Source organism: Protopterus annectens, chromosome 16.part0, assembly GCF_019279795.1.
Source record: "Protopterus annectens isolate FY-2018-M chromosome 16.part0, PAN1.0, whole genome shotgun sequence".
Classification (NCBI taxonomy): Eukaryota; Metazoa; Chordata; order Ceratodontiformes; family Protopteridae; genus Protopterus; species Protopterus annectens.
The window spans coordinates 620,982,428-621,005,508 of NC_056750.1; the positions used below are offsets into that span (position 1 = coordinate 620,982,428).

General features: G+C 43.3%; 1 protein-coding gene across 1 annotated transcript in view; it reads right to left on the reverse strand.

Annotated features, from left to right (window-relative positions):
- GOLGA2 (golgin A2) overlaps positions 1 to 23,081 on the reverse strand; it is a 1,989,954-nt gene that overhangs the window by 695,940 nt on the left and 1,270,933 nt on the right. Inside the window, exon 21 of the mRNA XM_044058153.1 lies at positions 14,409 to 14,633. Coding sequence (XP_043914088.1) covers positions 14,409 to 14,633 — 225 coding nt within the window. The remainder of the gene's footprint in view (positions 1 to 14,408; positions 14,634 to 23,081) is intronic.

Here is a 23,081-nt window from a genome sequence, read left to right on the forward strand (position 1 = left end):
TCCACAATCATCAGGTCGGCCTCCTCCGGCTCTGAAGGTCCGGTATGGCTCGGAGGAGGAGCAGAAAATTCAAGAGTAGTGGTCTTCAGCTCCAACGGTAGGGTCTGAGACAACAGCAATTTAAATTAGGCCTGGTGTCTTTAAGAGTTTCTGAACCAGCCAGTCCATATCCAGATCAGATAGGCTGACAGAGGACCTGGAAGAGTGAACAGATGGGGCCGACTGGAGCAATATGGATGAATGTTTTTCGGCAACCGGTTCCAGAGCAGTGTCCCAGTTCTGAAAAGAACAGACTGTTGGCTCCTTAGGCACTGGAGCCGAAGTCACCACACTTTCTGACCCTTTTCCTTTTTTGGACCTAGAATCAGAGGAAGATTTAGATGATTTACTGGCTCCATCTTGGTCAGACAATGCCTCAGAAAAAGGGTGTTTGATGATACCCCCATCAATCAATTTCCTCTTCTTTTCTGCTATTACTCTGGTGGAAAAGGAGTGACAGATACTGCAAGACTCTTGCAGGTGCTCCTCATCCAAACAGTAAACACACTACACATGGGCATCCAGGGAGTCTATGTGCTTCCTCTTGCACAATCTCTTCCAAGGGACCTCCTCAGAGGTTTACTCTGGGGAAGTTTTGGAAGAGAGAGTCTTGCCTGCAGGGGCTTCCTGGAGCTTTGGGTCTCTGTGCTTGGGGGGGAGCGATGGCGCTGACACCAGGAGCTTTGGATCTCTGCGCTTGGGGGGGGGGAGCGATGGTGCTGACACCAACAGAGGTGCTCTTGGGGAAAGAGTACTTGAAACAGAGAGTGGAGCAGTCTGAGGTAACAGCACTCTCTCCATCAGCTCAAAAGCCCCCTCACCCCACTCCAAAGAGGTTCCCAGCTCCAAAGAACCGAAATACCGACCCTGAAGCAGAGTGGTTGGCTCCGAAGCCAATGTAGGAGCCGCTCTCAACCACGCCAAAGTCCAGAGAGGTAGAATTGGCTCAGACAGCTACCTGATCCAACTCACTTCCCCGAACCCGATGGGAGAACATCGGCTCCTAGACTCTTCAGATTCCAATGGAACTGAGGTAGTCAGAGCAGATGTCGGAACTGATGATCCTGTTGAAAGTCTTGGTTCCAATGGCTCCACTATGATCGGGCCCAAGTACTCGGGCTCTGAAACTTCAGGTCGGGTCAGAAGAGGAACCGAAAAAGGGGGAGAAGTCCTTGTTGGCTCCGGTTCCTTTTGGGTCAGAATCGACAGAATTTTTGCCAGCGCCTGTATTCGAAGGAGTCTCTTCACCACTCGCTCCACATCATCATCCGATAAACTCCTGGAGGACCGAGAAGATAAAGATGGTGATCTCGCTTTTTGTACAAGCAGAGACCTTAATGTTGGCGTTACTGGTTCCAATACTGGGGACCGGCTCCTAAAAATAAACTCTGTCGGCTCCCTAGTTAAAGTTGGAACCGAAGAGAGAGACTTTTCTGAACCAAGAGCCCTTGGTTCTGAGCTAGACTCTTTTGCCACAAGTTTTTTTAGGTGGCTCCGATGCTGGAGCCAAAGAAGCAGTTCTTTCACCAGATTTCTCTGATTTAGAAGAGGAAGTGATTTTTCAGAAGATTTAGAGCTCTGAGACCCTTCCAAAACCTCTGAGAAAGGGGTCTTAAGCAGCCCTCTCATTATTAACTTGTTTTTACATTCTAAGTGCACTCTACTGCTGAAGGCATGACAAAAAGCACAAGATTCTTGCAAATGAAGGGCACCCAGGCAATAAACATAACTGGTGTGCCCATCTGTAAGGGACATCTTCTGGTTACACTTATCACATTTCTTGAAACCAGATGGTTTCAGCTCTTCATAGGTTCATAGGTTGGTACTAGGCTATCAGCCCTAGGGCCTATACAAGCCTAGCCATAACAATTCCCTGGCCATTTTTTCCCCACAGTATTTACCTCCCTGGACCCCTGTCTAGCAGGGCGACTAACGTGACCCCCGGGGTGAATTTCCTATCTCCCATCCAATCATCAAGGTTCCTTTTAAAGAGGGCCAAAGAGGCGCTCTGCTTGACATGGATGGGCAGTCCACTCCAGAGTCTGGGGAGTCTCTGGGTCAGGAACCTATCCCTCTAGCAGGTTTTGTTCATTGTGATGACAAGGTTTAGATCCCTGGAGCATGTGGCTCTGAGGGATTGGGATTTCTTTTAAGTGTAGTATGTCCAACAGCTCTGAGTTTGACATGGCCTTGTAGGTTAAGCAGAGACTGCCTCTGAGTAGACGATATGCGAGAGTATAGCTGGAGTTTTTTTTTTTTTTTTTTTTAGACGCTCAGCATAGAGGATCTGCTTTAGGCCTGTGATTCTTTTAGTCATATATTTCTGCAACCTTTCCAGTTGTTGCAGATGTCTTGAGAGGTACATACCAAATGGGGCATTGTAATCTATAATGGGTCTAATGAGGGATGAGTACAGTGGGACAATGACCTCCTTTTTTCTGGATGAAAAGGCCTTAGTGATGAGGTGTGCCACATAAAAGGATTTCCTGACTGTTGTGGCGATGTGGTTATCGAAGGTGAGACCACTGTCTACCTGTGTCCCCAAGTCTCTTACCACACTTTCGGTGTTTAGTGTGCTGCCACCTATGTGGTAATTCACAGGTACATGTTTTTCCCAAAGCGGATAAAGTACAGTTGTGTACCTACCATAAATGCAGATGTTAGAGTGTATTCACTGTTGCAGTCATTACACTTGGGTTATCCTGCTGGCAGGCTACCCGCAGTCGGCCTGAATTCCAAAATCCTGGTCCGGCATCAGTTGCTGTCGCCTCTTCCCTGACGTCAGTGCGCCAGGGGTATAAAAGATGCAGCTGACACCATTTTCTTCAGTTTTTCTTGCCCCAGATGTCAGCTGCCCCCAAAAGGGTAGGCTAAAAATTCTGCTTATAAAAAAGCATGCACTAACAAACATTACCTTCATCTACAAGCAAATACACCACATAGGTTGTATAGAATAGAGAAGTACAGATAAGTCCCAGCAATGAAAAAGGGGGTGGAGGGAGGGTAACCTGGACTGCAACATTGAATACACTCGAACATCTACATTTATGGTAGGTACACAACTGTACTATGTTCATCGTGTTTCACTGTTGCAGTCATTACACTTGGGTTGAATCCCAAATCTGAGGTTGGGTGGCTGGGCCTAAACAGAATTAGGAGTGGCTATGAGGCCCTGCAGAACTGCAGTGGCAAAGCCTGCTCTGGATTTAGAGTAAAGAGGTAAGTGGTAGTGCTTTGTAAAAGTGTGCACTGAAGTCCAAGTTGCAGCCTCCAAAATATCTTTGGTTGGTACTCCTCTGAGGAAGGCTGCTGAAGTGGCTGCTGCTCTGGCAGAATGTGGCGTAATGCCCTTAAGGCAGTGATTTGCCATGTTGTGAATAGCAGAAACGAATGCAGTGGCCTATCCATTTTGAAATAGTCTGCTCTGAAATAGCCGTTCCTTGTGATCCTGCAGCATATGCCACTAAAAGTTGCTCAATCCTTCTGAAAGCTTTAGTTTTGCACAAGTAGAAGCGTAGCTGTCTGTGTATGTCCAAAGAATGCAGAAGTGTCTCCCCTTTATTCTGTGGGTTTGAATAAAAGGTAGGCAAATGAATAGTTTGGTTAAGAGCCACACTGGACACTACCTTAGGTATAAATGTTGGGTTTGTCCTTAGAGAAACCCTGTCCGGATGGAAAATAATAAAAGGTTCCACAGCCATTAATGCCTGCAACTCTGAGACTCTTCTTGCTGAAGTTATTGCTAGGAGCAAAGCTGTTTTCCATGATAAGAACTTTATGTCGGCTGTATTGGCTGGCTCAAAAGGAGTCAGTGTGAGCTTTTCTAAGACAAAATTGAGGTCCCGTGTAGGTATTGGTACTCTCCTTGGAGGTCTTATGTTTTTGGCCTCTCTGAGGTACTGCCTCAGCTGTGGATGCGAAAAAATAGGTGGGTCCATAATGTAATGAGCTGAAATGGCAGAGGCATGGATCTTAATTGATGAGAAGGATAGGCCTTTGTCCGGCATCTCAGTTAGGTATTGTAAAATCTGATGAATATTTGGTACAAGTGTGTCAATTCCTTGTGCCTGGTTCCAAGCACAGAATCTCTTCCATTTTTCTGCATAAGATTTTCTGGTGCTGGGCCTCTTGGCCTCCAAAATAACATCCATAACCGCTTTAAAGAGAGGTGTGTCCTGAGTGGTTATAATATCCGCATGCAGCCAGATTTAGTGTTTTGAGTTGGCTGTGCAGGGTCTAATTGTTTTGTTGGGTCAGATGATGAGGAATTTGAGGTAACTTCCTGGCTGGGCCTTGAGACAAGTTCTTTAGGATTGGATACCAGCGCTGGCATGGCCAGTCTGGGGCAATCAGTATCGTTTTTGGCTTCTCTTGCCTGACGTTTAGGAGTACCTTGGGGAGGAGAGGCAGAGGAGGAAAGGCATAAACTGTAAGGGTTTTCCAGCTGAATTATAGAGCATCCACTTTCCATGCTTGTTTGTGACAAGTCCTTGTGCAGAATCTCTGTAGTTGGCAGTTGTGAGAGGAGGCAAATAGATCTATGTCTGGGCATCCCCATTTCCTTGTTATCACGCTGAAGACTTGTGGATCTAGTTTCCACTCGTGAGGGTCCATGAGGTTTCTGCTTAGTTCGTCAGCCAGAGTATTTGTTTTTCCTGGCAAGAATTGTGCTTGCAGGTGCACTTGATGTCAATGCTGTGTTCCACAACATCATGGCTTGTTTGCAGAGTGAGTACGAATGTGTGCCTCCTTGCTTGTTTATGTACCACATGACTGTAGTACAGTCCGTTTTTATCAGCAGTTGTCCTGGATGGAGTAAATGCTTGAAGGCTGTCAGGGCATTCTGTACAGCTAGCATCTCTTTTTGATTGATATGAAGATGCATTTGGCTTGCAGGGCATGTGTTGTGAATACATTTTCCTGTCATGTGGGCCCCCCAGGCATAATCTGATGCATCTGTTGTTAGTGTCTGCCTGGCTGTGGGTAAGGTGAATGGCTGTCCCTTGTTGTGGTGACAGGCCTCTGCCCACCATCAAAACTCCTGTTGCAGGCAGGGAATGAAAGTAATTAATGTTTCCAGGCTGTGGCAATGTTGAGTCCAAACACTTTTTAGGTACCATTGTGGCTTCCTCATATGCAGTCTTGCATATGGAATTAGCAGAACGCAGGATGCCATGAAGCCCAAAGCCTGCAGAATTTTTCTTGCAGATAACTGGATCTTTGTTGCCATGCTTTTGAAGTATGAAGTCAGTTGTCTTTGTCTGGCGTGAGATAAGCCATCTGGGCAGTTGTACTTAAGCTTGCACCCAGGAATATTATCTCTTGAGAGGGTACTAGTTTTGATTTCTTTTCGTTTACTGTGTACCCTAGGGAAATTAGTAATCTTTTTACAAACACCAGATGCTTCAGTAGAATGTCTTTGTTCTCTGCTTGAATAAGGCAGTCGTCCAAGTAGGGATATATTTGAATTCTTCTGTCTGCAAAATGCAATTACTGGAGCCAGGCATTTTGTGAAGACCCTGGGCGCAGTAGATAAGCCAAATTGGTAGTGCATTGAGCCAGCTATGAATCTGAGGTACCTTCTGCAAGACTGTCTGATTGGGACATGCAGGTACGCTTCTTTGAGGTCCAATGTTACAAGCCAAGCCTTCTTGCCCAGCATAGGCAGAAGCTGTTCTAGAGACAACATTGTGAATTTTGGAACGTCCAGAAAAGTGTTTAGAATAGACAGGTCCAGAATTGGTCTCCAAGCTTTGTCCTTTCTGGGTACTAAGAAAAGTCTTGAGTAAAATCCTTGTCCCTGCTCTTGCTGTGGTACTGGCTGACTAGCCCTCATGTCCATGAGAGATGTAACTTGTTTTTGTGCCTCTGCCCATTAACTGTGTGGCAGGTCTGGCATACCTTTTGCCTTTGGAAGGGTGTGAAAGTGGAACCTGTAGCCCTGACAGGCTATGTTTAAGACCCATTTGTCCTGGGTGATCATGTGCCAATTTTGTGAAAAAAGTGCCAGCTTTCCCCCTAAGGGTGCTGCCAAAAGATAAGTGCTTGGCATTGGCAGAGGAAAGTCATTGGTACTGCTTCCTATACGGCTGTGATTTGTCTTCTCTGCTTTTGGAGGTAGTAGCACCCCATTGTTTGGGCCTGTATGAGCCCTGGGGTTGTTGTCTGCCTCTGGGGCGTCTGTATCTGCCTCTTTGTGGCCTGTCTGACACTGGAAAGGACCGATTTTTAGAAGGCCAGTTCCTGCTAAATCTGGGAGGTTGTACCTGTAAGAAATCCTTTACTGTCTGCATAAATTTCGCTTTATCCTCCATTTTCATCAACACCTCTTCTGCCTTAACACCAAACAAAGTATCATGCTGTAATGGAGCATCCAATAATTTTGCTTTAACATGATCAGGCAGATTCTGTTCCTTTAACCAAGCATGCCTTCTAATAACAGAACCTGTAACAGCGGCCCTACAAGAGGCCTCCAGTGAATCAAAACCACATTGCAAAGTATGCTTTCCCACTTGTTCAGCTGCATGCAATAAATCCTGCATTTCCTTGTTTTCAGAACATTCAGAATTTGTCAACATTTTTTGTTTTAGCAGTGACATTAAGTATTGCTCATATTTAAGCATATGAAACTGACAATTTAAAGCCCTTACAGCCAAGGTAGCAGAAGTGTAAACTTTTTTCCCCCATCTGTCCAGTGACCTAGAATCCCTATCCGAGGGAACAGGGTTTTTAGCTGTAGAGGTCTTGACCCCTTTGGGACCCTGAGATATTGTTTCTGGGTCAGCAGCAGGGTTTTTATAAAGAAATTTATGAGAGTCTGGAACCCTGTAGTATCTGTCTGGCTTAACAGGTGCAGGAGGCAAAGAGTCAGGAGACAGGCCGGACTCTGAGAATACATCATCTACAATGTCTAGAACAGGTGGAATAGCAAGAGGTCTATGCTGGCATAGTAGAAGAAAGCCTCTGAGCCTTTTCTTTGATTCTGAGTAATCTTGGCTCTCCCAGTGGAAATGCTCCCTTCATGGTATGCAGGGTTTCCCCAGAAGAATAATCTTCAGGAGGAGAAGTTGAAGGAATAGATTCTTCAGCATCAGAATCCTCATAAGGAGGCAGAGAGTATCCCTGTTCTTAAGAGGAATCCGAGGAATCATATTCTGTGTCTTGCCTAGGCCTTTTATCAGGAGGGGGATGGGAACCCCTAATCAAAGAAATTAGGTCTTCGGCCATTTTAAGCATCTGTTTCTTAGGTATGGAAGTCTGTCCAGGAGAATGCTGTACTTGTTTGCCTTAAACGCTGTTTTAGTCTTTGCCTTGGAAGCTGAGTTTGGCTTAACATATAACTGTGTAGGTCTGAAAACATCCTCAGAAGCAGATGACTGCTCAGCGGCTCCGGACCCATCTGAGGGAATAGTTTCCCTGTGTCCAATACCTTGAGTATCCAGAGGCCTAGCTGTCTCCACACGGGAGTCGGTATTGGCCTGTGGCTCTGAGGTAGCGGGCATCAAGGGCTGCGAAAGCGCCTCACTGAGAACCGGCAACTGGCCTGACGGAGGCCTCGTCATCGGTTTTGGACCTCGGATGCCTGTCCTTTTCCATTTCCTTGTGCTTTTTATAAACTTCGGTCATCAGTTGTTATGACGGCATTATATAATTAAATTTTCGGCCAAAGTAATGAAAGGCAAAATCGTACCAACGCTTAATAGTGTGTTGGTTAAATCTAGCACAAATCTGACAGCTAGCAACGTCATGGTCAGGGCCTAGGCAAGGAATACAGTAAGAATGAAAATCCTTATGAGGTATTTGCTTCCCACAAGAAATACAATTGTTAACTTTTTCTGACATCGGTCTGGAGCAAGAAAAAAGTTTCCCCAACGGGGAACTTAGCTTTATTGAAGACTTCGGATCTGAAATTCGTTTTCGAAAATCTCAGGAGTCGGCCGACCGTCACTTGCGAACTGCTTTTGCTTCAGGCACCGCGCAGCAAGAAAGACTGAAGAAAATGGTGTCAGCTGCATCTTTTATACCCCTGGCGCACTGACGGCAGGGAAGAGGAGACAGCAACAGACTCCAGACCAGGACTTTGGAATTCAGGCCGACTGCGGGTAGCCTGCCAGCAGGATAACCCAAGTGTAATGACTGCAATAGTGAAACACGAGGAACTTCTATACATTTCTTGGCATTGAGCTTGAGCCCATGGCTCTAGCACCAAGCATCTGTTTCTGTAAGGCCCTTTTGTAGAATATCCATATCATTTGGAGATTCAATAATGGCTCCCAGTTTGCAGTCATCTGTGAACTTTGTTCGCCATAGTCTCTTAACGTTGGCCTGTACCTTCAGAGAAGTAGATGCCAAACAAGAGCGGTCTCAGGACTGAACCCTGGGGTACTCCACTTGTCACTTGTCTGGAGCTGGATTTGGAGTTTGCTACTTTTACAGTGTGGGTTCTGTCAGTAAGCCAGTTGGCAATCCATCAAGTGACGTAGGGATTAATGCCCAGCTTAGTAAGTTTATCTATGATTCCAGAGTGGGGGATGGTGTTGAAGGCCTTGGTGAGGTCCAGATAGGCTGCGTGGACCACCTTACCCTTGTCCACAGCTCTGGAAACTGACTCAAAGAAGTCAATCAAGTTCAGAAGACATGATTGGCCCTTCAAGAACCCAAACTGCATGGGGTCCAGTGTTTGAAGGTTGCCCATGTCTGTTTATAAGTTCCATGGTAATACGTTCCATGGGGTTGCAGATCAGGCTCGTCTGACTGATGGGGCGCTAGTTCCCGGGATCCAAGATGGATCCCCCCTTGTGGAATGGGATAACTGTAGCTGTGCGCCACTCAGTGGGCACGAAGCCTGAGGTGAAGCTATGATTAAACATGACACTTAGGTGAGGTGCCAGTTCATTTTGCAGTTCATGTAGTACACAGCCTGGGATGTCGTCTGGTCCCATGGATGCTGTATTCTTAGCTTTGGAGAGTGCGTTTCTACTTGTGTGGCTATTATTACCGGAATTTGGCAATCTTTCGGTATTGACATGGACCCTTTAGGGGGTGAGAGGGGGGTGAAGTTTGCACTGAATCGGTCTGCCAGGATATTGGCAATATCCTTGGGATCAGTATATTTTATGCCATTCTGTTGCAGCTCAGAGCAGATCTGAGCATTGCCATTTAGATTTTTGCATAGCTATAGAGTGCCTTGTGGTCGTCTTTGGAATCTTTGGCAATTTTATTTTCATAACTAGCTTTGGAGGATTTTATGAAGGATCTCAGCTTCTTACTGATGCTAGTAAGGGAGTTTTTTGCATCCTGGGATTTTCCTCTTTTCTGCAACAGTTTCTTCCTTTTGTTGCAAAGTTTGTTTATGGCAAGGGACCACCAGATTGGCTTCCTTTTTTTGGAGGAGAGCGTCTTGGTTCTATTGGGGATGGCACGATTCATGCACAAGTGGATGTGCTCGTACAGTGCCTTAGTGTAGGATTCAGCAGTCCAACTTTCAGTTCCCGTCTGCATGGGTGTCATGAAGTTTGTCACTTCTGACATGAGTAGCATGAAGTTGGCTTTGGAAAAGTTTTTTTTACAGAGATTTCCTTACTGGGGGGGTGGGGGGGATGTGGATATCAAGGGTGATTAGCTTATGGTCAGACCTGACCAAAGAGGGGGTGACAAAAGGTGTGGAGCATCAATTTTCCATGATGGTAATGACCAGGTCTAGGATATTGGAGCCCCTGGTGGGACTAAGGATTAGTTGATCCAGGGCATTGGAATTTATGAATTCCAAGAACCGTTGAGCAAAGATGTTGGCACAAGAGTAGTTTTCCTAGTTAATGGCATGGTAGTTGAAATCACCCAGTATTAGGGTGTTTGGTTGTATCTTAATATTTTCCAGTATGTTTAGAAAGGTGTAGTGAGAATCTTGGGGCATGGTGGGGGATCTGTAGGAAGCTACAATTTGGATTGCAGTTTTACGTAATGTGAGTTGCACCTGGAGAATTTCAGACACGTTGTGTTGGGCAACTAGCCTGGTGTTGTGAATATCCTTGGTGAATATGGACACTCCCTCCACCTTTAGTGTTTCGGTCCTGGTTTGGTGGCCAAAAAGTGTGGTAAAAGTTGTAGCCTAGTATTGCAGGGGTGCTCTCTGGAGTCTTGAACCAGGTCTCAGTTGCTGCACAGATATCAATGTTTTCCATTTTTAGGAGTGCCTCGAGACAGTGCATTTTGTGGTACAGACTTCTAGCATTGAGTAGCATTACCTTCAGATTTTGCATGCTTGTACCTGTTATGGTGGTGGTTTTGTCCTTTGAACATTGCCTAAAAAAGGCACTACAGGTGTGGCAAGAGCCTTAGCCAGTAACCTGAATCCCAGGGGCGACAGGTGCAGACCATCTCTGGCAAAGCATTGTGGTCTGTCGATCATGTCATCCCAGGCAGACAGATACTGGATCCCCTTTGAATGACATCAGAAGCTTAGCCAATTGTTGAAGTCAATCGTTCTGTCCTTATATTGTGGTATCACTCTGGGTGAAGGCAGGATGCTACTCAGGGCTAGGGTCATACCTGCCAGGCCCACATGATCCGAGAGCTCTTCCATGTGTCTTTTCATGTAAGAGTGCCTGGTTTTAAACAGAAGGGAAGGATGACAAGGCAGGGTTGCCACCCAAACACCAGGAAGAGGTCTCAGAAAGAAGGGAACAGCTGGAGGGAATAAGGACTGCTACAGTGAAACTACTTAAACATCTACAATTATTCCATATTCCTAACAAAAATACACCATGTTCCCTGGAGTATCCACTGCTGCAGTCTTCACTTTTGGGAAGATTCCCAAAGCAATGAGACAGAAAGGGGCAATTTAGTTATTTTTGGAGGTCAGTCCTTGCAGGATACTTGAGGCAAATCCTGTTCATAAATACTGGATATAGCCACCAAGTTGCAGTACTTACAAAAGATTACATTTCTGATTCTAGGATGGCTTGGATGGAAACGTCTTTAAGAAAAGCAGTGGTGGCAGCCATAGCTGTAGTGGAGGGTGTTCTAATGTAACCAAATACCTGCCTCCCACGGTGCTTAACAGCAGGCAATGCAATACTTGCTAGCCACTTAGAGAAGGTTTGCTTGTTTTACTGTGCTATCATTCTGGGTGAAGGCAGGATGCTACTCAGAGCTAGGGTCATACCTGCCTGGGCTACATGATCTGAGAGCTCTTCCATGTCTCTTTTTATGTAGTCCATGGAGGTATGTCTCAAGTCATTCACTCCAACATGGACAATGACAGAGTCATATTTGTGTTTGTTGTGGAATGACTTGAGTGCATGCATTATGTGGCAGATCTTGGTACCCGACAGGCAGCTAACTGTAATTTTCTCCTTGTTCAGCCTGGTAAGTGGGACATCAGAGTGTCTGACTATAGAGTCACCTATGACTAAAGTGTTGGGTATGTTGCCTTGCCTTAGGAGCTGTTACTGGGTGGCATGTGAGCTATGTGACGCTTTGGGTTGTGATTGGTGTTTGCTTGCTTTTCAGCTTTGGAGGTCATTATTGCTTGGGCAGGTTAATGTTAAGGGCTTCCACATGTGGGTTAGTGCTGCTATGTGTGGGTGTTGGTGGTGTGGGTTTAAAAGGGCTGTGTGTTGCTTCAGCTGTATTTCTCCTCTTCACTGTCTAGCACAATCTTGGGTGGAGAGAGCTTTGTTTCCAGTTTGGCTATGTAAGTGCATCTCTCGCAGGTTGTAGTGTTGGGTGATAGGAGGAGAGGGTTGTCTGTGTACATGAGGCAATTGCTGCATTGCCCCAGCATGCCCAGATTCAACAGGTGGACAGGAGAAATCACCAGAAGCTGACCCTTGGGCATGCCTGATTTGGTGTTTTTTTTTTTTTTGTAAAGTACAAGAGCTGTTTTCCCTTACTTTAGCAAGGAACGTTGCAATTATAGGCTGCTTAGTGCCTACAATTAATTTCTCCTTATTAACAAGGAGAGTTGAGTGCTTGCATCAGTTTAAGACTTCCTAGTGCTTTCCAGCAGGTTTTAAAGCAAGTGCTAGTCACAGGGATGCTTAAAGGTAAGATGAAAAAAATGGTTTATCTAAACACTGCAGTGTGCACTACAGGAGTTAAATGTGAAAGCAGGCAACTTATGTTTTACTGTCTAAAACGTTAAGTTTTAGTGGAGAATCACTATGTTTAAAACAGCAAGATAGATTGAAAGTGGGTGGTCACTTTTGTATTCTGGTACTATGGAATACAGTAGGATGGCCAATACATTTAAATTGTTGAAGGGGAGTGATTTCACAAAATGTTAATTTTGTGCTTGTTCACACAAGCCAGTAAAAAACAGAGAGGAAATGAAATATATGGTCAAATTAACATAAAGGGAAGGCAACTAGAAATACAGTGGTGTTTAAGAACAATGCAGTAACCGGGTGGGAAAAAAATTTCTGCCTGACTCACAAGAGACAGAGCTGTGGTCTCTTTTCAAGTTTTAATATGCAGTTAAAAACAGAATACAAGTAAAACACAAGGTAAATAAAACAAATCACAGTATTCAAAATATAAAAAAGGCAATAAATACAACAAATAAAAAGCAAAATAACCTTTCCCTCACAGCAAAGTGTAGTAGAGTCTGGGTGAGCCTTTCTAGTAAAGCTATGAAATGTTTTATTTAACCTCTTAAACAGAAGGCTTGGGGTCTTTGGACATGTGTGATCAGGACTTGTACAAAAACTATACAGCTATGTAACCCTATAAAAAAAGGAAAACTCTCACAATTCCAAAATCAAAGCAATGCAACGCTACAGTATCAACAACGGAAACATAACAATATTTACTATACACACAAGAAAAAAATAGTCTATGAGAACAGTTCAAGTTTTTTTTTTTTTTTTGTTTTTAAGGAAAAAAGGCTATAAAGCCTAGCAAACTGCTAGTCTGCTAAACAGAGAAGCCCTCCAACTCAAACGGACTCTCCTCACAAACGGGAAAAAATGAAGGGGTAGGGGGAGCGGCCCTCTAACAAACGAGCAACCTATAAGGTGATAAAAAGCTCTCCAAGTAAAACAAGCTTACAACAAAGGGATAGGGAGTGTAACAACAAGAAACACAACAGGCCTGATGAGAAAAACTACAGCAAACACCACCAAAAACCAGGGGAAAATAGTCAAGAAACGCACTAGTAACCATTTTAATGACAAAACTACTAAAACACTAAAGAAATAACTACCTAAATATAATAAAACTACAGAAAAGGTAAAGAAGAAAAGTAATTTAGCCAAGAACCAGATTAGAAGTTACGCAATCTGCTTGAGCAGCAAACAAGATCTGGGTTATCTTCTATAAGCATCATGGGATAAGGCATAGCCTCGAGCCAGTGGAAGCTCTCGAGCTTCTGAATTAGGCTGAGTTGGAACCGATGCTTGGTTCCAAACACAACCAGCATAGAATGAAGGCGAGATAGGTCAACATAATAAGATTAAAACAAGTATAGCTACCCATTCTTTTTGGGCTAATTACCAATCACAGCATATACTATTATTTCAACATCAGATCTAAAAATGCAACATAACATACACTTTTATAAAACTAATATTTTCAAATGTGGCTTAAAATAACATCTAAAAATGTTAAAATTATCTTATTAAAATTTAAGATGCAGCAACTCCACTGCCCTTCTAGCTAGACGGTCATATTAAGAGGAGTGTATAAATAAGTATCTCAACACAATTATCTCAATATTTCATTTTAATGACAAACCCATTCTACATGTACAGTTTTTGACAGGAACCAAAAAACGTTTCAAAATTCAAAAATAGCAGTGCTACCTGTAAGAATATAGTTAGCATTAAGGGGAGTTAAAGTTGAGCTTTCAACAGTAATCAGTATGAGAGAATCTTCCAGTGGGATCTCACTGTCATGGAAGGAAATGTTTTCTGTCATATTGCCATTTGGTGGTGGTACAAAGATTTTAAGTTATGGCTTGCTAGAATGAAACTGCCAAAAAGTTTAACAACAAACATGGCACAGTTGCTTTCTAGAAACTGAACTCAAATATAAATCTAAGCATTAGTTAAGGCTAACTACAGAGGAATAGTGAATGCTAACTACTTTAAAACAGCCCTTTCAGCAATTTTCAAAAGGTTGAAATTAAGAGGAGTGATGAACCCAACAAACTCTGCTTTCCAAAACTTCCAATGCTCCACTGATGGTCTCTTACACCTAAAGATAAAACTGAGCAAGATAATGATGAAAACTACAAAGAAAAATAAGCCCACCCACTGAAAATATTTGACAATACACTAAAAATAAACCATAACGAAACTGGACACAACACGACACCCTCAGAGTGTTATGCAGAAGAGAAAAACATGCAAACCATTTGTCTTGCCTACCTTTGCCAATGTTAGTTCCTTTTGGTGGATCTCAATGTTTATCTTGCCTTGGACCTCTTCATGCTGAAGTTGGTCCATTAACTGTACTTGCTGCAAATACTGTTTATGAAGTGCCTCCCTCTCTGTTGCTAGTTGCTGATATGCTTCTGTATACTGATGTAGCTGGACATAAAATTGGTCTCTCTGCTCCTGCAACTCTTTCAACAGTTGTGATTTTGACATCACCTAAAAAAACAGAAAGGGAAAAAGAAAAGTAGTTTACCAATGACATAACATACTCTTTCTAGTGCACTAAAAGAAAGGAAAGTTGTGTGTAAGGTACATACCACAATGGTAGATCCTTGAGCGTTCACAGTCAGTAAATCATTGCATCTGGGTTTATGTGCCTTTTTCTGTCTCACCTCCTGATCAGAATTTCTTTCATACAGGAGAGAGAAGTCAAGCAAGCTAATGAAGAGTAGTACTGCTGGAACTGAATTCATCCTCAAGTGTTGGTGAGTACCTTCACGAGCTGAACCCTGTTTTTTCACAAAATCTCACCAAGACATTGACTTCCAAAATGGCAGCACATGCAGTAACAGCTTAATTCTAGCTCTCCCAATGTGAAAACAGAAACTCAGCACAGAAGGCCAGTAGACTTGTGTTTATAGGTAAATTTCAGTAACTGGCTAGTAAATGTAAACCCTAGATGCCAGGGAAAAAGACAGAAGACCTGGAAAAAATCAGCTACAAAAAGTGAGGAAGAAGCACTGATTGAGGAAAGTTTTGCAGCTGTTCAGCAAAAGGCAATGCAACCTCTAGTCATGAATTCCAGTAATCTGCAGGAAGATACAAGACAACTGCAGAAACACCTGGTTAAAACAAAAGAAACAATGATGGAGTACATCAACACAAACAAAAGGCTAGAAAAAATAGACAAAGCTTTAAGCAAATATGCAGATGAGGTGATAAAGCCACAAAAATCAGAAGTCGAAACGAAGAAAAGGCTGGCTGAATATGAGACTGTTTCAAAAAATAACAGAATTAGAGGGCAGAGCATGTAGGGAAAATCTGAGATTTTCAGCTATACCAGAGAAGGTAGAAGGAACAGACTGCATTAATTTTATGAAAACACAAATAAGCAACTGGACTGGTATTCCATAGCAGTTGTTATTTGAAAGGGCACACTGTGTGTATGATCCAAACCTGGCTATGAGAAAGCAACCAAGACCTTTAATAGTAAAGATACAATCCTACCAGCAGGAGGAGATGATTTTGGCAAAAGGACAAAGTATTAAAATTTGGAGTGTTTGTGGAGAATGATTACTTATTGTACACCAGGCAGAAGAAAAGCAAATGTATTCCACTATTCAAGGAAACTCGAGATGCAGTTGTGAGATTCAAACTGCTGTGCCAAGCTGTCTTCAAAGTATTCTTTCCTGAAGGGACAAAATCATTTTTGATGAAGTAAATGTTAAGGAGGAAACACAAAAGTTTGTCCAACAAAGAGTCAGCTGTGTTTTAGGTTAACTCAAGTCTGTGAGTGCGGCTGTCAGTTTGGGACGTTTGTTCCTATAAGGGTAAAACTTCAGTATTTGAAGACGTACATGGTTTTGCGTGTTAGTGTTACATTCATAGGTTTTAAGGGGGTACTGAGGGTGTTTTTTTTTCAGGGCTTTCAATAAAACAATGTTTTGTAAGATGTGGCATAGGCTCAAATAGATAGGACAAGAAACAACCATATAAAAAGTTCAACCTGTCAAACAGTGCATGCATGTATGCAAGACAAAAGTTGGAACTAGACATTTAACAAAAAAGTGTTATACATGAAAGATAGGAATAATTGTTTAATGCAATGATCCTTTTTGTAATGTCTTTAAATGTCAACTGTCTCACAGATGAATTAAAAAAAGAGTAGTAAACTATATTAAAAATATAGAGTGCAAATAACTATGTTACAGGATACACACTTAGAAATGAACATGTGAATTTGATAAAGAAAGGTTTTCAGGATGGTTCATACTAGGCTATCTGCCCTGGGGCATTTATAATCCTAGCCCGATTGTGATTGGCTTACGCCACCCCTTGAGATTTGAGTATACTGTGCCCTTTTTAAAGTTTAGTTTACTGTGCCTCTGTCTAATAGTGACACGGAAGTAATCCCCGGGACAAACCTACGATCCCCCATCCACTCATCAAGATTCTTCTTGAAGAGAGTCAGTGAGGTGCTCTACCTAACATGAACTGGAATTCTATTCCACAGCGAAGGGAGCCTCTGGGTTATGAATCTGTCCCTCCAGCATGTTCTATTTATTTCTGTGCTGAGGTTCAAGTCCCTCGAGCGCGTGGCTCTAAGGGATTTAGATGTACTGAGGTGGAGCATGTCCATTAATTCTGGGTTGGACATAGCTTTATATGTCAGGCATAGATCACCTCGAAGTAGGCGGTATGCAACGGAGTAGAGCTGGAGTTTTTTTTAACCGAGCAGCATATAGCATCTGTGAGTCCCTTGATCCTCCTGGTGAGGTACTTTTGGGGTCTTTCTAATTGCTGCAGGTGTCGGGTAAGGTACATCCCAAAGGGGGCATTGTATTCTATGATGGGCCTGATGAGGGATGAATAAAGGGGCACGATTACCTCTCTTGATCTAGATGTGAATCCTTTCATGATGAGGTGGGCTATGTAGAAGGTCTTTCTAACCACTTTGGCAATGTGGTTGTCAAAGAAGAGATTGCTGTCAACTTGGGTCCGCAGATCCCTAATTACTTTCTCTGTACTTAATGGGTTACCACCTATGTGGTAATTTGTGGGCACATTGTTTTTGCCAAAGGGTATGACTAGACACTTTTTGGCATTTAGCTTTAGACCATGGCTCTGGCACCAGTTATCCGTCTCTGCGAGACCTTTTTGAAGGATGTTTGTGTCAGCTGGAGAGTCGATTATGGCGCCCAGTTTGCAGTCATCTGCAAATTTGGTGAGCCATAGTCCTCCCACGTTGGCCTGTACCTCAGAAAAGTAAATACCGAACAAGAGAGATCCCAGGACAGAACCTTGTGGGACACCAGTTGTGACTGGTTTCGAGTCTGACATGGCTCCAGCAACTCTGACTCTGTGGGTTCTGTCTTTGAGCCAGTTTGCAACCCATGTTGTGACATAGGGGTTTATATTTAGGCTGGATAGCTTATCTATGATGCCCGAGTGGGGTATTGTGTCAAATGCCTTTGCGAGGTCCAGATAGGCTGTGTGGACTACCTTCCCTTCATCTATGGCCTTGGTGACTGTTTTGAAGAAGTCGACCAGGTTCAAAATGCAGGATCTGCCCTTGACGAAGCCAAATTGGGTAGGATCTAGTGTCTGTAGGTCCCCAATGTCTTTGTTTATGAGTTCCATGATGATCCTCTCCATAGCCTTGCATACTAGGCTAATCAGGCTTATGAAGTGATAGTTTCCAGGGTCCGCAGAGGCGCCACCTTTGTGGAGTGGGACCACTGTTGCTGTAAGCCATTCTTTGGGCACATATCCTGTAGTGAGGCTGAGATTGTACAGCAGTTTTACTTGAGGGATTAGTTCTTCTTGGAGTTCATGTAGGACGCAACCCGGGACGCCATCTGGTCCCATGGAAGCAGTGTTTTTTGCTTTGGAGAGGGCGGCCTTCACCTGAGCATCAGAGATGTTTGGGAGGCTGCACTCTGCCAGGATAGATACTTGCTCTTTTGGGGGGGGGTAGAAGTTTGCACTGAACCTGTCTGCCAGGATGTTGGCGATGTCTGTGGGTTCAGTGCATTTTTTGTCGTTTAGAATCAACTCAGAACAAGTCTGGGAGTTGCATCCCAGGTTCCTAACATAACTGAAAAAGCCTTATGATTGTCTTTAGTGTCCTGTGCAATTTTTCTCTCGAAGCTGGCCTTGGAGGATTTTATGAGGGATCGTAATTTTTTGCTAGTACTGATCAGAGATGCCTTCCCTTTTAGGGATTTTGCTCTATCATGTAGTAGCTTCCTACTTCTGTTGTACAGTTTATTTATGGCTGGGGTCCACCAGACTGGTCGCCTGCCTTTGGATGATTGGGTCTTGATTTTGTTTGGGATAGCATGATCCATGCATTCCTGGAGATGTCCGTAGAATGCGTTTATATAGGATTCTGCAGTTTGGGCCATAGTTTCCACTGGCCCTGGGGCCTTGAAGGATTCCGCTTCAGTTTTGAGAAGTGTGAAGTTCGCTTTTGAGAAGTTTTTCACTGTGGTTTTCTGGGCTGAGGGTGGGGTCGGGATGTGGATATCCAGTGAAATTAATTTATGGTCTGATCTTACCAATGAGGGATATACTTCTGGTATGGAGCATAGAGTCCCCATGTTGGTAATGATCAGGTCTAGTATGTTTTCCCCTCTTGTGGGAGTGGTGACTAGTTGTTCCATAACATCTGAGTTTATAAATTCCAGGAACCTTTGGGCTAAGGTGCTGGGGCTTGAGTAATGCTCCCAGTCTATGTTTGGGTAGTTGAAGTCGCCCAATATAATGGTATTTGGAGATATCTTAGTGTTCTCCAATGTTTTCAGGAAAGCTGAGTGGGATTCCTGACATTGACAGGGTGGTCCGTAGGATGCTATAAACTGAAAAGCAGTCTTGCCCACTGTCAGTTGCACATGGATGGTCTCAGATACTTCGTGCACTGCCACTAACCTAGAGGTATGGATATCCTTGACAAATATGGCAACTCCCCCACCTTTTGTGGTTCGGTCCGGGTTTTGGGGCCAAAAAGCATGATAGGAGGTATAACCTGGTAGTGCTGGGGTGCTCTCTGGAGCCTTGAACCAGGTTTCTGTCACTGCACAGATATCGATGTTCTCCATACTGAGGGGAGCTTCGAGAGCATACATCTTGAGGTTAAGACTTCTGGCGTTTAGCAGCATTACCCTTAGTTTCTTGTTCCTTGTGCTGTCTATGGAGGTGGGTTTGACTTTTGAGCCTTGCCTAAAAAAGGCACTATGGGGGTGGCTAGAGCCTTTGCCAATATCCGAAAGCCCAGGGGTGACAGGTGCAAGCCGTCCCTAGCGAAGCAACGTGGCTTGTCGAGCATGTCATCCCAGGCTGACAGACACTGGATCCCCTTTGAATGACACCAAAATTTTAGCCAATTGTTAAAATCGATCATTTTGTCTTTATACTGTGGCATCATTCTAGGTGAGGGTAAGATGCTGCTCAAGGTCAGGGTCATACCGCCTGGGCTACATGATCAGAGAGCTCCTCTATGTCTCTTTTCATGTAGTCGAGGGAGGTACGTCTCAGGTCATTCACGCCAGCATGTACAATGACTGAGTCATATTTGTATTTGCTTTGGAGTGACCTGAGTGCTTGCATTATGTGGCGGATCCTAGCGCCTGACAGGCAGCTCACTGTGACCTTCTCTTTATTCAGCCTGGTGAGCGGGACGTCAGTGTGTCTGACAATAGAGTCACCTATTACAAGGGTATCAGGTGTGTTATTCAGCCTTAAGGGCTGTGACTGCTTGGCACACTGACTTTGTGTGCTATGTGTTGTACGTGCTGTGACTGCTTGGCACACTGACTTTGTGTGCTATGTGTTGTACGTGTTTTGTTTTGGGGTAGCGTTTGCTTGGATGTCTGCTTTGGAGGTCTCTGTTGCTTAGGTAGATTTTTATTTAGAGCCTCCGAGTATGTTTTTGTGTGTTTGGTTCGCTGTTGTGGTGGGACTATGTGATACTGGAATTGTGTTGTGTGAGGTTACCTTCTCCTCCTAACTGGTTACACCAGTTTTGAGATGAGAGAGCTCAGCCTCCAGTTTGGCTATATGGTTGCATCTCTCACATATTTGAACCTGTTTGGAGGAGGAGAGGGTTGTCCGTGTACATGAGACAGTTGTAACATTGCCTCAAAATTCCCAGATTCACCAGCTAGACTGGACAGGAAACCATTGACTGACCTTTGGACTACCTGGAGAAAGAGAAATACTTAAATTAACTGCAAGAGGAGCTGTAATAGTGATAGAAGAGGATAAAAATGATAAAATAATGGCATATTTGTAGTGCTACGGGGCTACTGGCAAGGGAGGATTACGAACGGCATGTATTTACATTCCACCTAAAACTGCTATGATGGAGCTTAAACAATTCTGGGAGAAATTATCAACTTTCAGTAAGGAATATTACTTATAGGTGGGGACGGGAATGTGATTTGCAACACTGAAGATGTGTCCGGGGGGGCGCAGAAGGGAAAGTGTAACAAAGGAGGGTAGATATTTAAAGAAATTTATGAAAATTTTTGGCATGGAAGATGTGAATTTAGTAATATGAGCTGGGAGTGAATTCACATATTATTCCCCAAGATATAAAAACTGGGCTAGGTTAGACAGAATTTACATTTCACAGGAACATGTGCACTTAACTGAAGGTCTTGATATGCCCCCAATAACTATTTCAGATCATGCACCAATAATAACTAAATTAAAAACACAGGATAATGAAATAAAAATGAGACACTGGCACTCTCTCACCTATCTGTTGAAAAGAGAGGAATTTAAGGAATGGGTAGTGCAGACTATTCAGGAGCTATTAGAGAAGATAAAAAGTTCTGAAAATGTAGCTAGGAAGTGGAAAAAAATTAAGGTGGAGTTTAAAAATAGGATGGAAATAAAAGAAAGGGAGCTATGGTCAAGAAGTAACAAGAATTATTTTGAGCGACTGACAAATGTTAAAAGCACTGCAGACTAGGGGGAGTCTCACAGAACAAGAAGAGGATCAACTGCAGAATGCTAAGCAGAACATAAGAGATTACCTCAATAATATACATGAGTTTAGAAAGAATACTGTTAAGCAACTGTTTTTGCCAATAACAGCACAGCACATCACAAAACCTTTTAGCACAACTCAGGCAACAGAAAGTAGAAAGGGCTGTTGCTGCTGTCACCAAGCTTAGGGAGTCCATAACAAGGAAGGTAACAAGAGATCCTGTAAAGGTATTAGAAATATTTCGTACATTTTATGAAAGTCTGTATAGATCAGACAAATATGAAAAACATGAAGATACAAATGGAAATGTTCATGGAAGAATTAAATATGCCAATGTTAGTGGTAGATGAGGCTCAATTACTAACGGTTAGGATACGAGGAGATGAGATAAAAATTGTGATATATAACCAACCTACAGGAAAGCCCCAGGAACAGTTGGTATTCCTGTGGATGTTTGGAAGCTAGGAGGGAAAAAAGTGACAGAGATTTAGAAAGCTTTGTTTAATAGTATTTTAAGAAGAGAAGTACCCACATCCTGAAAGAAATCAGTGATAGCTCTAATACCTAAAGAGGGTAAAAATCCAACAGACCCAGCTTCATACAGTCCCATTTCATTAAAGACTTTTGGCTTTTCCAAGTTAGGGGTCACTACAGTGGAACTCCAGTCTGCTCATGATTGAAAGTGGATTTTTATGGTGCCGAGTTGCCAGCCCAACGCCCAACCTTCAAAGAAGGCACGCCCATTCACGCTCGCACCTACCTGCATGTCTTTAGCATCACTCAACTGCGGGGAGGACATGCAGACTCCACACAGAAGGTGCTCCAGCCGAGAATCGAATGGGAGAACCTCTTGCTGTGAGGCGACAATGCTAACCGCTGCACCACCGCAGCTACACAGTCCCATTTCCATACTAAACCATTATAAAAAGTGTCCATGACTATAATGGCTAAAAGAATGACAAATGTAATGGCAAAATTGATAGTTACAAATCAATGTGGATTTGTGGAGGGGAGGCAAACATCTGGCAACATTAACAGAACACTGATGATCCAGAGGGAGGCAGAAAGTAAGATGACACCATTGTTGTTGGTGGGACTTGATGAAGAGCTAGCAATGGCACTGGGACATTATGAGCTTGTGATACCTTTGTTTATTCAGCTGCCAATGTGCCCCTACAGCATAAGATTAAAGCTCACTCAACCACGCATTTGCATTTCCTGAAAAATTATAAGGTTGATTAGAAGGATTATATGAGGGATCAGAGGCAAAAATTAAAGTGGGTGGGGTCCTCTCTGATAATTTCTGCTTGAGCAGAGGAACCAGGCAGGGGTGTCCTCTTTCCCTCTTTGTTATTTTAGAACCACTGACAAAGAAAATAAAATACTCAGCAATTCAAGGATATGATTGGTAAGGCAGTCAAGAGAAGCTGCCTCTATTTGCAGATGATATGTTACACCGGACAAAACCAGAAAGAAACATTACAGAGATGTGGATCATTACGGCAATTGTGGTAAATTATGTACCCAGACATAAATTGGTTCACTGATATCCGTATTTGTGGAGACATGATAAAATTAAGTATTTAGGAGTGGAGATTAAAATGATTCTGGTGTGACAGCTAAGGATATGTGGGAAGAGACTAAAAAGATAATACAAAAACTGAAAAAATAGAAGCTTTAGTATATGGATAGTAAGATACAAGCAGTCAAAATGTTTTTAGTCTTATACAGAGGTCAGGCATATTTTTATCAACCAGAGAAGTTGTAGATAGCAATTAATAAAGAGCTGAAGAATTTTAACTGGGAGGAGAAGATAGCAAGAGTTAAGTGGGGTAAAGCTGATTCTTCCATCAGAACAAGGCAGACGGATTACCCAATCTGAAAGGGTATTTCAGAGCTACACAGTTAAGGCTCCTATACATAGCCCAAGCAGAAAACTATAATTCAAA